General features: G+C 37.8%; 2 protein-coding genes across 3 annotated transcripts; both read right to left on the reverse strand.

The window, feature by feature from the left end:
• Positions 1-852: 852 nt before the first annotated feature.
• On the reverse strand, positions 853-3381 carry LOC111497962 (probable myosin-binding protein 6). Of its 2 annotated transcripts, XM_023148987.1 has the most exons (3): positions 3188-3381; positions 2453-2835; positions 853-1586 (listed from the first exon to the last, which is right to left on the reverse strand). In XM_023148987.1, the coding sequence occupies exons 2-3, from the start codon at positions 2739-2741 to the stop codon at positions 877-879; spliced, it is 999 nt and encodes a 332-aa protein (XP_023004755.1). In that variant the 5' UTR covers positions 2742-2835; positions 3188-3381; the 3' UTR covers positions 853-876. The 2 variants fall into 2 exon arrangements, with proteins under 2 accessions (XP_023004755.1, XP_023004754.1); XM_023148986.1 differs by having other exon boundaries at positions 2453-3381.
• Positions 3382-4405: 1024 nt separating this feature from the next.
• Positions 4406-14208, reverse strand: LOC111497997 (probable LRR receptor-like serine/threonine-protein kinase At5g48740). The gene is made up of 17 exons (XM_023149040.1): positions 14099-14208; positions 11849-11989; positions 10649-11183; positions 10077-10528; positions 8821-8938; positions 8651-8719; positions 8426-8494; positions 8263-8331; positions 8018-8089; positions 7443-7511; positions 7041-7306; positions 6066-6271; positions 5706-5832; positions 5551-5619; positions 5098-5287; positions 4895-5027; positions 4406-4653 (listed from the first exon to the last, which is right to left on the reverse strand). Exons 2-17 carry the CDS (start codon positions 11922-11924, stop codon positions 4441-4443), a joined length of 2733 nt encoding a protein of 910 aa, XP_023004808.1. The 5' UTR covers positions 11925-11989; positions 14099-14208; the 3' UTR covers positions 4406-4440.
• Between the last annotated feature and the right edge of the window lie 2089 nt (positions 14209-16297).

Genomic DNA, 16297 nt, shown 5'->3' on the forward strand with positions numbered 1-16297 from the left:
ATATATGAACAGGGTCTTCTCACAAAAAACTAATTGAGAATCCTCTACCAATAAACTAGTTAACCATACACCTACCCAGAAATCAGAGAAGTTCTCAAAAAACTTTTAGCATCCAGAATATGAGTTTGTACTTGTTTTCTTCCCAATTTGTATGAGGAAACTAGTTGAGAAGAACAACCAAGAACGAGCAAGAAGAAAAGCTATTAAATTACGACACCCAACAACCCCTTCGACGAGTCATGTTTGATAATTATTTGGTTTTTAGTATCTCCGTATCAGCCTTCCTATCTAATTACTAATATACGCTCGATATCCTAATACAATCCCTATCAGAATGCAGAGGAGTAGCAGGGATAATCATGCAAGCAGATCAAATCAGAGGCAGATATATAACTTGCTCTCTTAAGCACTAGTTTTAATTTGTAGTAACTTTGTTCACAACAATGGAATCAACAACTGCAATTTTCCAAATCAACCAAACAAATTTTAAGAGAAAGAAATCAGCAGAAGTTCATGATCAACGAAATTAGTGCAAATATGTGAGAACTATGGTCATCAGCAACGAATAAATGGTAAAGTAATAATTCATACCTTAAAGGAGAAAGTGGCCAATACAACCTGTCAGAAAGAATCTCCTAGCCGTCAAATATCTTGGGAGTTCGATATTTTAACAGATGGAGAAGTTCCAACCCGACAACACTACAACGACCTTGCGATATTTGCTGAATTCTAGTTCTATGGTTGATTTAGATGATCAAGTCCATGCTTTAGGCATTAAATGTTCCAAGGGTGGTAGCATAATTGTAGGACCACTTGATGCCAGCTGAAGCAATTATCAACTTTTCTCTGTTCTTTTATGTCTTCCATGTGGAGTTTTTAGTCAATCATATGAATATCTTGAACACTTATTTCCATATCAAGAATGGAACTTCCTAGATCATTAACTGCGTGTTCGATGTGCTCCATACTTTCTGGCCGTACCCCACAGAAAACAAAGCTTTTCTTCAAATCACAATCCCTCAGTTCATTGTCTTTAGCATTTGAATGGGTAGTAGCAGACTGTTCTTTACGTTCATCCAATATGAAATCCCACTTTCTTTTTAACTGTTCCTTCTCTGAAAGATCCATCAGTCTATAAGCTTTGATTTTCTTCTCCAGAACATGATAATCTATTTCCCTCTTGACAAGGATCTCTCGGAGGATATTCATCTCTTCTTCATCATAAGCAATTTTTTCTTCTAATGCTCTCTGATATTGTCTTGCTTCCATTTCAGCCGACGCCTTCTCATTTTGCAAACGTGTGATCATGGCTATTGCTTCATCTACAGCAGTAGCAGCAGCAGCTCTCTCCTTCTCTAGTTCCAGAAACAGAGATGCTCGAGCAGTTTCTTCGTGTGCTTGGTCCAGCAATCTAATACAGCTTACTTCATTTCTGTCGATGTCTCTCTCTTGAGTGTTACTGGTACCTTGTCCTATAGTGGAAGAGCCTTTATTCATATAATCATTTTCGCCAACTGAACCACTTGATTCAAAGCCTTGCCAGTTTCTTTCACTCAATTCCACGTGATTTGATTCATTACTATCATCTGAAATAGCAAGGTCACAGAAACATCATTATACAGCAAAAAATTGATATAAAACCCCTCCTTCTCCTCTACGTAAGCCAAAAAACAAAGGAGATGAGGATTCATGTTGAAGTAAATACAGCTTTCAACCAAATTCACGTTTTCATAGGATGCAAGTTGGTTACTTTCTAGTTGGAAAGCTGCCTTTTGTGCATATAAGTTAATATTGTCACTGTGGTAGGCCGGTTGTTCTTGTTTGTTAGCTCAGCTACCTATATAAATGTGAGATCCCAAATTAGTTGGAGAGAGGAACGAAACATTTCTTATAAGGGTGTGGAACCCTCTCCCTAACAGATGAGTTTTAAAACCTTGAAGAAAAGCCTGGAAGGGAATGCCCAAAGAGGACAATATAGGCTAGGCTGTTACAAATGGTATCAACACTAGACATCGGGCGAGGAAGCTGGACCCCCAAGGGGGTGGATTGTGAGATCCCACATCGGTTGGAGGAGGGAACGAAACACTCCTTATAAGGGTGTGAAAACCTCTCCCAAACAAACGCATTTTAAAACCTTGAGGAGAAGCTTAGAAGGGAAAGCCCAAAGAAGACAATATCTTATAACGGTGGACTTGGGCTGTTACAATAAATTATCAATGAACTTGCATCGTAGAAAGAACAATTGAGGACAAAAGAAGGAATCATATAATGTTTTTTCACTCTTACTTTGTGCTGTTAAAATCTTTGATAGTTCTAACATAAAATCTTCAAAGATACTCATAGCCAGAAAAACTAACAAACACATCATGTCAGAGAGGATGCAATATCAATTGAAGCAAGAGAACAATATATCAGAACATATAAAAAAATGGTAAAATTGATATATGATCACCTGGAACAAATTCTTGTCTCTCAACCAATGCCACATATTCCCTTTCCTTTCTAGTTTCATCCCCCTCACAGATTCCCTTGGACAATTTCACATCCTCAACCGCAGTTCTCTGTCGTCGGATTTTAGTCCTCGGCCTCCGATACATAATCCTCTTACCTTTACCGTCGTGTTCGCTATCATTATGAATCGAATTCTGAAATCCTGGGCCAGATAATGTACTACAGCAAGCCTTAGGAATTCCATCCGTATGATGATTCTCCATTAACGAACTCCAATTCGTGTTATCCATTTGATCATCGATCAAAATCAAATCAAAAGGAAACCTACCCTTCACCAATTCGAGCACCAGACAAATCTTCCTCTTCGGCCAACTAACAAGCAGTCTATGCAAACACAAATTAAAGTTCCGATTCCCATAAAATCCAGTACAAGGACAAGGCAAGCACAACCCAACTACTTTCAAAACCTTTGATGGGATAAACACAGTAGCCGATACGCACAAAAGAACATAAACAAGAGCTAGGTCAATAAAAGCTCTGACTAAACCAGACAAGGTCCACGAATGAATCTCATGAAACGCCATGGATTTCAATCAGTTCCCTTAAACTTGGCGACTAAGAAATCAAGAAACAGTAAACAAAACTATGAAAAACACCGTCCACAAATTGAATCCAGCACAAAAAAAGGGTCCAATTACAGAAACAGAGTAAGATTTGGAAAGGGAGGAAGAAAAACCTGAATTACAGAGAGAAAAAGGAGGAAGAAGGACAAGTTTACGAAGACGAAGATGAAATCAGGCGTCCATTTCAATGGGCAGAGGAAGAAGACGAAGATGGAAGCAATGTCTTTTAGTGGAAGATTTGAGGATCATCGACATTATTGAACATAAGCTGTTAAAAACGTAACAAAAAGCTTGAGCTCATGAGAACTGCATTAAATATATGCATATTAATAATGTATTTATAAGTGAGATGCTCGCGCGTGACTTTTTAATTCTATTTGACTTTATACCAAATAAATTTATTAAATTATTCAAAATGCCCCTACGCTTTTATTTTTGTTCTTACACTATAATTTTTAATTTCAAAAGTTATTATTTTAAATAAATGAGACGAGTTTTAATTGTGCATTATTATTAAATTCGGCTAAGTTTAGGGCATGGCTCTGATACCGTGTTAAACAAACACGGCTTACCACAATGGTATGCTTTGGGTTTTCCCAAAAGGTCTAAACACATGATCATTCCCTAAATTAGTCAATATGGGACGACACTAGTACGTCGTTTCCCCTTAATCAAGGCTCGACCCCTTTTTCTTTTGGAGTCTTAGTCATTTTTAGTCAATATGGGACGACACTAGTACGTCGTTTCCCCTTAATCAAGGCTCGACCCCTTTTTCTTTTGGAGTCTTAGTCATTTTTTACCATGTTTTCAGCTTTGACATGGTTAAGTTTAAAGCATGACTCTGATACCATGTTAGACGAACACGACTTTCCACAATTGTATGATATTGTCCACTTTGAGTATAATTTCTCGTGGCTTTGCGATGAGCTTCCCCAAAATGCTACATATCAATGGAGATAGTATTCCTTGATTATAAATCCATAATTATTCTCTAAATTAGTCGATGTGAGACTTTCATCTAACACTCGGTAGGAGCCAAAATCAAAAGATTCAAACCAGCAATCACCTCTAGGGACGAGTAACTAGTACTTCTTAATTTAGTTGGAGTAATAGGTTAGATCTATTTAGTTCGTGTTTCGAAATCATTCATAGTACTCATCACATCTAAAAATTTCACATTCGAATTTAAAAATATGAAAAAAAAACTTTAAAATAATATATTTTAATATCTAATATTAAATAAAATATATATACATTTCTCTCTCTCAGTATTTGGTTTCATATGTGTAAGAAAAATAAAATATTGTACAAATTCATATTAAAAATATAAATAAATATAATTGTTTAAAAATAATAATATTGTGTGTCAAAGGCCAAAAGTAGAAAGATAAGCAATTTGAGCATCATAAGCTTGTGTAAGGTCATCCAAGACTTGTCCAATATTAGGCCTTAGTGAAGCATCTCTCTCTACACACCTTATAGCAATAAGAGCTGCCTTTTTCATGCTTTCGACATCAAACCTTCCCCTCAACCTCTCATCGACTATCTCAAACGCACCCGCTTGCAAGTACGGTTTCGCCTGCATCACAACGAGCACGAGCATAGCTCAATCGACATATTTCTTGTTCATGATGTTTTAGAAAGAAAAAAACAGATATTTTCTAAATCAAGGTATAGAGCGTGTGTTCTCGATCAGAGGACAAAGGTTCGAGCCTTCCACCCTCTGTTGATGTTAACTTCGAAGGTGGAGGATTCGAACCTTCAACTCTAGGTCGAGAGTAAGGTAGAGAGAAAATAAAGTATTTGTAAATATGATTTACCCATAACACTAAATTGAAAGAATCCGGATTTCCAGTGTGACTTAGAGGCTCTCGTCCACAAATGAGCTCTAATAAAACAACTCCAAAACTATAAACATCACTCTTTTCGGTTAACTGTTGAGTTGAGTAATACCTGCATTTGTCATTTTCACGTTAGAATGGATCAAAATTACTCCCGAACATGCATGGAAAAAGTAGCTTACTCGGGATCCAAATAACCAGCGGTGCCCTTGACAACAGTGGTGACATGAGTAGCATCAGGCTGTGGTAGTTGCTTGGACAGCCCAAAGTCACAAACTTTTGCATTCATTTCCATATCCAAAAGAATGTTACTACACTTAACATCACGGTGGATTATCCTTGGTTCACTTCCATTGTGTAAATAGTCCAACCCTAATATAAAACCAAATACAAAATCACTAATTAATCGAATATTGTCGAGAAAAATAACAAAAATCTAACCCGAAAAATTATTCGTGATTGTACGATGAAACAAGTCGCCAAAATCCAACAATTCAAAACCTACCCGAGTTCACGGTTTTCAAGATGAACTCGTCAAACCTCATAACATTTGAATAAAACGTCAAATATAACTGGTCGAGACATATATCAACTACTAAAAGATTAAACGTTCCCGTGTAACACGAAAATCGAACCTTTTGCTGCATCAACAGCTACTTTGAGTCTTCTAATCCAGCTGAGTGAGACACTTTTTTTGTTCTTGCCTGAAAAAAGGATACATAACAATAAATAATTAGCCATTCTATGTAGAATTGATTATCAACATTGTAATTGCTACATAGATAGTTACCATAGATGTGATCAGCCAAGGATCCACCCGGTAAATACTCGTAAACAAGTATTTGTCGTTTCGATTCGTTACAAAATCCTTCCAAACAAACGAGATTTTGATGACGAATTTGAGACAGGAGATGAACCTATTAAACAAAAAGTTTTAAAAAAATGACAAGCCAAGGTTAGATTTGATCTTCTCCGTCTAATACGTCATGTATTTAGATGTGTCGAGGAGAAAATAACATTGTTGAAGGTTCATCCCTCGACCCGAAGGAATAATATGGGTCCGAGCTTAAACGTCCATATCATGTTTAAGTATAACTAAACTCGAGAATTCAAACAGACAAGTCGATGGTGTCGAGATAAATAGAAGTACCTCATTGATAAAGGAATCAGCCCCAAGTTGGCTTTTGTCAAACCTTACTTTGACAGCCACAAGTTTTCCCTCAGGAAGCTTTCCAAGATAAACAGATCCAAAGCTTCCTCTGCCAATCACTTCCTTGAAGTTGTTTGTAGCTGCCTTTATCTCCTTGTATGAGAATACTTTTGCAGCGTTCCAATTCCTTAGCTCCATTGCTGCCTCTACACATGCCACAAGTTTTTGAAATCTCCTTAGAATTTACGCCACCGAAAACAAGTAATCCGATTCAAGTCCGAAAAAAGATCGTTCGGTAACGTTACTAAGAACCGTTTCTCCTTTCTCGTGTAACGGCTTAGCAGATATTGTCCTCTTTAGGCTTTCCTTTTCGAGCTTACCCTCAGGTTTTTAAAACGCGTCTGCTAGGGAGAGACTTCCACACCCCTATAAAGGGTGTTTCGTTCTCCTCCACAACTGACGTGAGATTTCACAATCCACCCCCTTCAAGGCCCAGCGTCCTTGCTGACACTCGTTTTTTTCTCCAATCGATGTGGGACCCCACCAAATCTACTCCTCTTCGGGACCCAGCGTCCTTGCTGGCCTACCGCCTCGTGTCTATCCCCTTCGGGGAACCGCCTCCACGCTGGCAAATCGCCCGATTTCTGGCTCTAATATCATTTGTAACGGCCCAAGCCGACTGCTAGCAGATATTGTCCTCTTTGGACTTTCTCTTTCGGGCTTAAAGATTTTTAAAATGCGTCTGCTAGGGAGAGGTTTCCACACCCTTATAAAGGATGTTTCGTTCTTCTCCCCAACCGATGTGGGATCTCACATTTCGTTTCTCATTTTTTTAGGAACTTTTGGAATAAACAAGTGGCATGAGCATTATACTTGCGAAGTTAACGATAAAAACTTATTCGATACAACGAGAAACTAAAAACAAGAAACGAATACGATACCGAACGATCGATCAAGCTTGAAGGTTTGTCTTACTCGTTGAGTATGTGGGTTGAGCTGTGTATTGAGAATGCTTCCTCATGTAGAGTAGAAATGAAAGAGAGAGTGTGATGAGGACTAGCAAAACTGCTGCAACTGCACAAGCAATGATAGTGATTGGCATATGATTGTTGCTATTGTGGCTGCTCATATCCTTCTTTCTGTCGGGAACCACTGTGACTTGTGGCGTTTCAATGGTAGGGTTTAATGAAACATCATTGCATGTCATTGTGGAGAAAGACAGGCAAGGGTTTCCTGATGTTCTGCAACAACGAGTAATCGACATCAAACATCATCGTTTTTCGTAAAAACGTTTGAACAGTCATGTTCGAATTCTGTGTTTTAAAAATTTTGAAAATGTTTCTAAAAATCAGAAGCTAAAATAAAGAAATTCCATACCTAATTTCCAGAGTTCCTTTGTTCAAAGCCAATGGAAGGGTGCCTTCTAGCCTATTGTTCTCCAAATTTCTGAGGTTGAAAGTGACTGAAATCTTCACTAAATGAACATTTTCTTTGAGTAGTAATGTAAAAAAATGAAGTTTTTATATAAAATATACTTCTTTCAAAAGTCTATGAACACATGCAACCGAAAAATATGATAGTATGAGAAATCATTTGAACAACTCAAGCCCGCCGCTAGTAGATGTCGTCCACTTTGGCCTGTTACAAATGGTATCAGAGCCAGACACTGAGCGGTGTGCCAACAAGGACACTGGGCCCCCTCAGCATTCCTTATAACGGTGTGGAAATCTCTCCTTAGTGGACGCGTTCTAAAACCTTATGGGGAAGTCCGGAAGAGAAAACCCAAAGAGGACAGTATATGGTAGCGGTGAGCTTGAGGTGTTACAACATTACTTTCAAAGCCATTTTGAACATGTTCAACTGGAAAAGATGACGGTACTAGAAAACATTACTTTCACAAGTCATTTCAAAACACGTTCGACCAAAAAAGATGACGGTATGAGCTCACTTACAATAAGTGAAGATCTTCAAGTTCTCCCAAGCTGTCTGGAACAATTCCCTGCAGACTATTGTTCTGCAAGTCCCTATATATATACATATATATATATATATAAGCCCTTAGTTTAAGAATGTCAACTTCAATTCCTAACAATAAAAACCACCACAACTGACTTTAACTGACAAAGAAGCTCAATTTTCAAGGTTAAAACCAACGACTGTTGGAAACATGCTGTCTGGTTTTTTTCTTTGTACTTACAGAATTTTGAGGTTGCTTAGGTTCTCGAAATCTGTCCCAAATGACGTTAGCTTGTTGAAACTCAAGTTCCTTCAAGGGGAAGTTAGTTAATTCAGTTATGTTTTTAAATATATATGATGTCCAAAAAATTCATACTAAGCCAAGACAGTTGAGAAAGGAGTACAAATTTTCAAGATGGGTCAGGCTGCCCAAATTTTCTATCTGCCCGGTAAGTGAAGTGTTGTGCAAATCCCTGAAGAGAAATCACAGTAGTAAAATGGATTTATGAGCTCGGACGAAGAACTGCCCCAAACCGACAGGTATTAGCAGTGATATTCTTCGATATCACGTAACAAATTTGATACGACGAGATAGAATGCAATACAGAAAAATGTTTAGAAGAGTTTACAGTATTTTGAGATCAAGAATGTCGCCAAACGTCGGGCTGATCGACCTGAAGTTGATATCGGAAAGCTCCCTGAGAGTGAGTAAAAAAGTAAGAACAAAGGAATCATTTGAATGCGTTGGGATGGAAAAACAGAACAAAAGAGATTAATATTGATAAATTTTAGTACATACAGAGATGTGACAAGGTTTCCTTCACATCCAACATGATCCCATGTTCTTGGAGAGCATGGATCATCCTCCCATCCCAAATTCAAACCAATAGATTGATGAATCACCTGAAGGGCTGAAACTGCAAGAAGTTTTCCAAAGTTTACGTCGAATTTCGATCCGAATTCTTGAAACTTTTAATGTTATTCAACTCGTAGATGGTCAATTTTGTGACTAATTTACGTTCAAAGTTCGTTAAACTTGACTCACTAGAGTAAGTATGGGATATGCCAACATGAACATGACTCATTAAGGTCAGATGTTCGCTAAGTTACTGTAGTAGCCCAAGCCCACCGCTAGCAGATATTGTCCGCTTTGGTCCGTTACATATCGTCGTCAGTCGGTTTTAAAACAAGTATGCTAGAGAGAGGTTTCCACGCCTTTATAAGGAATGTTTCGTTCCCCTCTCCAACCGATGTGGGATCTCACAATCCATCCCTCTTGGGGGCCCAACGTCTTTGCTGGCACACCACCTGGTGTCTAGCTCTGATACCAACGGTAACGCCCCTAATTAGTGACATCAACCCACTAAGTATGGGATAAGTCAACATGAACCTGACTCATTAAGGTCAGATGTTCGTTAAGTTACTATAACAGCCCAAACCCACCGCTAGCAGATATTGTTCACTTTGGCCTGTTACATATCGCCATCAGTCGGTTTTAAAACGAGTCTGCTAGAGAGAGGTTTCCACACCCTTATAAGGAAGTTTCGCTCCCCTCTCCAATCAACGTGGGATCTCACAATCCACCCCTCTTGGGGGCCCAGCATCCTCGTTGGCACACTGCCCGGTGTCTGGCTCTGATACCAACTGTAACGCCCCTAATTTTCTTAACCTAATTAGTGACATCAACCCACTAAGTACGGGATAAGCCAACACGAACATGACTCATTAAGGTCAGATGTTCGTTACGTTACTGTAACAGCCCAAACCCACCGCTAACAGATATTATCCACTTTGGTCTGTTACATATCGCCGTCAGCCAGTTTTAAAACGAGTCTGCTAGAGAGAGGATTCCACACCCCTATAAGGAATGTTTCGCTCCCCTCTCCAATCGACGTGGGATCTCATAATTCACCCCTCTTTGGAGCCCAGCATTCTTGCTGATACACCGCCCGGTGTCTAGCTTTGATAACAATTGTAATGCCCCTAATTTTCTTAACCTAATTAGTGAAGTCAACCCACTAAGTACGGGATAAACACGAAACATAAACATCACACCTGTGGTTGATGAAGCTTCCAAAGGAACATGAACAATTTGATATACCTCAATGGCATTGACTTGAGGATAGAATTTAACACTCTTGAAAGTGATAATCAAGCTCTTGATTTGCTCTTGAATGACATACAAAGCCCTCATCTCTCCCATTTCAACAGTGTAATTTGATTCTATAACTTTCCCATTCATCAACACATCAAATGAAGGATGAACTGCAAGAATCCCACCAAAATACAAAATCACAAAGTAATCTCCTTGTTCTTCAAGTGGAAGGTTGTAGCTCAGCTCATCTCTTCTTGCCAAAACTCTAGCTGTTTCAACTACTACAGCTGGTGGAGCTTCCTTCACTTGTATAGAATCAAAGTTAGCCTCAACTTTGAACCCTGATGACACATGAAATGGCTTGAAGTTCTCGTCTGCGTCCCAGATTCGATCGTATCGATCGATTGGGTACCTGTTTTCGACGAATGTGTAGCATAATGTGATTTCAATGAGTATCCCGTACGTGTCAAATTTCTCAAACGCTAGACCAAAGTATATGAACCAAAATAATATTTGAGGAGGTTGTTCGTACCTGAGAGATCCATTAGTGTAACCACAATTGATTCGATACGATTTTCTAAGAGCCTGATTAGGAAGCAAGCCATCGTCGTACGCTCCCCGTGGCAGCGGTCGGAGTTCGAGCGAAGATATCAAGGGACTTCCACCCTCAGGAATGGAATGCAAACAGAAGGAGACAGTTTCTTTGTTAACTGGCCATACAAACTCCTCAGTCCAAGGGTCATGAGAAGTAAGGTTCACATTGGTAGTTATGGCTGTCCCAATAGAAACAGCAAATGCAGGGGGCTTTCCAAGCTTGTCATAGTTTTTGTACACAAACTGAGCTCTGATAAGAACTGATGAGGAGCCATTTTTCAATGGTAGCTTGTAACATTTTCGCGCTCGGGTGTCGGGGAAGAACCGAACATGACCGGTGGAAAAAGATCCACCCTCGCCATTGTCGATGATTGACGTGTTACCGGTGCTGACGTAGTCGATGTCCGGAATCCATGAAATGTTGGAGGAGTCAGTGAAGGTGGTAGTTCCTCCACAAGATAAGCTTAGGAAAACTGTTTCATTTACATTGAAAATCAGTTATATCCCCTAACGGTTCTAAGAACCAATATGAGCTCAACTCAGTTAGTCAAGGCATCGGTTATATCTTTAAAAAGGGACAGTTCTAAGAACCAATATGAGCTCAACTCAGTTAGTCAAGGCATCAGTTATATCTCTAAAAAGGGACGGTTCTAAGAACCAATATAAGCTCAACTCAGTTAGTCAAGACATTAGCTACATCTCTAAAAATGGCGGTTCTAAGAACTAATATGAGCTCAACTCAGTTAGTCGAGACATCAATAAATGGACAGTTCTTAGAACCAATAAGAACTCAACTCAGTTAGTCAAGACATCAGTCATATCTCTAAAAAGGGACGGTTCTAAGAACTAATATGAGCTCAACTCAATTAGTCAAGACATCAGTCATATCTCTAAAAAGGGACGGTTCTTAGAACCAATATGAGCTCAACTCAGTTGGTCAAGACATTAACTATATCTCTAAAAAGGGACGGTTCTAAGAACCAATATCAGCTCAACTCAATTAGCCAAGACATCACTTGTATCTCTAAAAAGGGACAATTCTAAGAACCAAATCGAACCATTTCTCGAGCAGAAAGCACTTTAAAGAGCATTTACTCATCTACTCCAACAAAAACTTGAATGAAGAATAGAATCATACCATCTTGATCGCTGAAAGCAAGAGTCCAAAACCCACAGCACAAAAAGAAGCCAACCCACAAGAGCTGCAGGTCCATTGGTGCCACTTTGGAGTCTGCAACTAAAGTCTCAACTTCCCACTATACTGAGTTCTTATCATCGGCTTTATAAGAAAAATAAGAGAATGAAAGATAAGTTGTTTTACTCAACAGAATGGGATTTTATTGTTAGTTAGATAAAGTGAGGAAGAAGCAAATAGTAATGAGTGATATAAATTTTTTAAAAAGTAATGAATTTATGGCAATTGAAATGATGAGCCATGATGATCAAAGTGATAATGGTGGAGTAGTTGTTGTAAAACATACTCAAAAGCAGAAACCAAACCCTAAAGCAAAGCTAAAAATATTCTTTTTTTTCCTTTTGCTCATTGCAAATTATATTCATGTGGTTACTTTTGTAGTATATGTTTCGTTTTAGGTGTCGATAATATTCAGTAACGAACGATATGTTGGGTTTTGTGGAGCCTAAAATCATCGAGAAAGCTCGTTGGAAGGCGGGTTTGAATAGATCGAAGATATGGTGAAAGGAGCAAAGAGGTGTAAGCAATAGAAGAAAGGGCTAACAGACATAGATATCTTAGTTGGTCTATCAGGGTTCTAACTAGTTGCACACCTAGACCCGTTAAGCTTAGAAATAAAACGGTTATATTTCAAGGTAAGTATGAATGAATGATCATGACATAGTAAGTGTTAATAGACACAGGTGTTCTAAAGAGCAAAGTTCCGAGGATGTACGTTCTACTCTTCATGGTTTATTGAATTTATAATGTGGGATCTCACAATCCACCCTTTGGAGGCTCAACGTCCTCGCTCGCACTGCTCGGTGTCTGGCTCTGATACCATTTGTAACAGCTCAAACCCACCTCAAGCAGATATTGTCCAGATAGCAATACTCTACGGCTCTGGTTAAGTAGCTAATCGAGGAATATAGATTTTGCTTCATGGATAAGCCAAGACAGCAATGATATTTTTGGAGTTCCTATTTAAGGGACTTTACTTCTAATTTCATACTAAAAAAAAGTCATATCTTTGCAACAAAGGGAAGTAAGTTTCAATGGTTTTTGTTAGCAACTTGTTTTAGTTAAATGATTAACTTTCTTCGTAAAAGATTCAAACTTTTGACCTCTCGATCGATTTATATATATTTTCCAAGTTGAACTATAGAAGTCGTTTCAACAGTGTTATTAGGATAAGACACCCAACCTTATCTATATACTTTAGACCTTTATAATTATTTATTGAACAGGATCATTTCGTATACCGTTATGTACTGTTCAATATTACATTAATGGTTCTGAATTCTCCTTAAACTTCTAAAGATAGTTAGAGAATAACTGAATTGGTGTTGAACTCGACTCACAGTTATGTGTGCTGAAGAGAGTAGGTCACATGCATAATCGGGCCACATCTGACAACACGCAAATAGTGTCCACATGCCACATAAAAGACCGAGAAAGACAAATGTCATGAAGCGACTGAAAAAAATACGACCACGACACAAAACAATGGCGAAATTTAACTCAAGGCGTCAATGTGTTAGAGATGTCGATCATGCTTGTCCAAAGCATGTTGCTTATGGCCGCATGACAAATGTCCTAGTCTTGCTTGTTCGAGTCGGTTGACAGGGACGTCAACCAATTGAGTGGGGGAGGATGTCATGGTCATGTATGTCTAAGGCGTGTTGTTAATGGCCGCATGACAGATATCACGGTCTTGCTTGTCCAGGACGTGTTGTCCATGGTTGCATGATCGTTCCAAACCCATTTTACATGCTTTCATCCTAGATAGGTCTTTACCATTCCATATTGGGTCAGTATGAGGTGTATGACCGTTTACCAAAATCGTATCTACACCTGCAAGGGCTTGGGCGAGATTATTAGATATATATACACGACAAAAAAAATATTATATTGCACCAATACTCCAATGAGATAATATCATCGAACAATTAAAAATCCCATTAAATGGAGTCACATTTACCAAAGATTCACGGCATAGGAATTCTCGTCCTTGTTCTTGTCTTTGTTAGAACTATAAATAACTGTAAATTTCAAGACTCGAACCATTCTACATTCCTATTTCTACACCAAAATTTCCATATGGGAAGAACAGCGATATCATCAGAAGAACATGTTCTAAAATTAGTTCATCCAGGAAAACGCATCGAAATTTACACTAAACCGATACAAGCAGCAGAAATTCTGAGAAAATACCCCAAATTTTGCATCACAAGGCCCGATGTGTTCAAATTTCCATGGATCGTTGTGAGGTCTGATTCCATTTTGGTCCCCGGAAAAGTGTTCTTTCTTGTCCCTAAGCGTACGCTCTACCGCCTCTTGAAGGCCAACCACCCGCCTGATCGCTCCCTAATACCCTTAGGGCCATGTACAAAAAATGCTGGAATGACTCCGAGACGGCTGAGAGTGGCCGGGGAAGACGGTGGGAGGAGAGGTCGGAAGAGGTCCGATATTGAGCTGAGGCAACCACGGTCGCCGTGGACCGTCGTAGGCGGCAAGAGAAGCGTGAGATATTCTTCTTCCCATGTGCACGACTGTTACAAGTGCGGCGGCAATGTTTCTAGCGTCGAAGTTCCGGGACGGAATGGAGAAGGGAAATGTAAAACGACGTCGTTGAGATCTTGTATGAGGAAGCCTGGGAGTGCTCCTCGGTTGGTTAATCCAAGAGTGGGATTTTTAATTCCAGGTGAAGATGTTGTTGTACCTGTAACCAAACAGCGGACGGTCCTTGACCGTTTCAAAACTTGCAACCTCTTTAATCGTTGATATTTATAGATAATAATATTTTGAATTTTGTTTTAGTTAATGAAAAATCAAAATATTTATGTTTTTTTTTTTGTTATATTAAGAAAAAAGTTTGGAAAATGTTGAATATTTAAATTGATCCCACATTGTCATAACAGATATCCCAGTCTTGTTTGTCACGATCATACTTGCCTAAAGCATGACAGATGTCCTAGTCTTGCTTGTCCGAGTCGGTTGACAGGGACATCAACGAATTGAGTTGGGGAGGATGTCACGGTCGTGCATGTCCAAGACCATACTCGCGTGATTGAGAAATGTATTGACTATCACTTAATACGTGACCATCAGTCTCTAAACCTCGTGGCCAATCATCATAATAACACGTGCTAATCACATGTCATACAACATTAATTATCAATAACTCATAACTATCATCGAACATGCATGTACTGATCATAAATCAAACAATTCATCTAGCTTAGTCCTAAAGCATTACAACCGTGAGTCAACCCATTTACTCAGTAGTTGTATGCTTTCTTTAGCTAATAGTTGCTTAGGTCGAACCACTGTACGATATGCTGACTATAACATTCCTATCATCGAGCACATGTCTAACTCTAAAAAAATGCATAAGATTAACGTTTGCTTCTAAATAATATAGAGTGCATCTAATATAAATACCTCCAATGGACTAACACGAAACAGTTAAACTTTGAGTCGTGAATTTGACAAAGATTTTTTTTAATGAATAGCATACTAAAATTGTTAGTCAAGACGTCATTTATCAATTTTACATAAGTTGACGTTTACCCGATCGTCGACGAAGAGTTGTCTAATAATCCTTAATAAATTGGTCCTAATATATATACATATATATATATAACAATAATTTAAAAATTAAAATTATACATTGCAAAAGAAAAATATAAAACTTATCCCCAATAATTCCAATTATTTCTAAAACGTAATATTATTAAAATAAAAAAAACAATAATCTATAATTATATCTTATTATGTTTTTTTAAAAATATTTATTTAGTTTTTAAAGATATAATAAAAAGGACAGATGTGTAAAAATGTAGGCCTCACAAATAAAATTAAATACCATATTAGGATGGGTTTTAATTTTTAGGCATAATTTATTAAAAAAAAGACTTTTTTTTTTTCACTATTTTCAAAGTTGGAAAGTTTTGAAATAAACAATTGGAAGGTTTTTTTTTTTTTTTTTTTTAAGGATTATTTCAAAATATCTTTAATAATTTTTAATTTATAAAATATTATATTTTGCATCTCAATTTTATTTAGTTATTAATTATTTAAAACAAATATAGAAACTAAAAACCGAGTCAGATAATGACCTATGACAAGTTTGTGAACAACTATACTCGAAAACAAATGAATTATGATACAAAACCAACTTTGTAACTATTCCGACTCGAAATTTATTAAAAATAGCTATGTACTACATTTTGCTACCTTGATGATGACGACCGGGTATCAAATTTTATTTTTAAATTTTCGAGATAAAATATATTCTAAAAACTTTTAAAATTTTATATTTAATAAATATTTTATATATTTTTTAATGGGAGTATTAACTTGAAAAAAGGAAAACGGTATTAAAAAAAAAAAAAAAAAAAAAAAAAAAAA

The sequence above is a fragment of the Cucurbita maxima genome, unplaced genomic scaffold (assembly GCF_002738345.1).
Source record: "Cucurbita maxima cultivar Rimu unplaced genomic scaffold, Cmax_1.0 Cma_Scf00024, whole genome shotgun sequence".
Taxonomy (NCBI): Eukaryota; Viridiplantae; Streptophyta; class Magnoliopsida; order Cucurbitales; family Cucurbitaceae; genus Cucurbita; species Cucurbita maxima.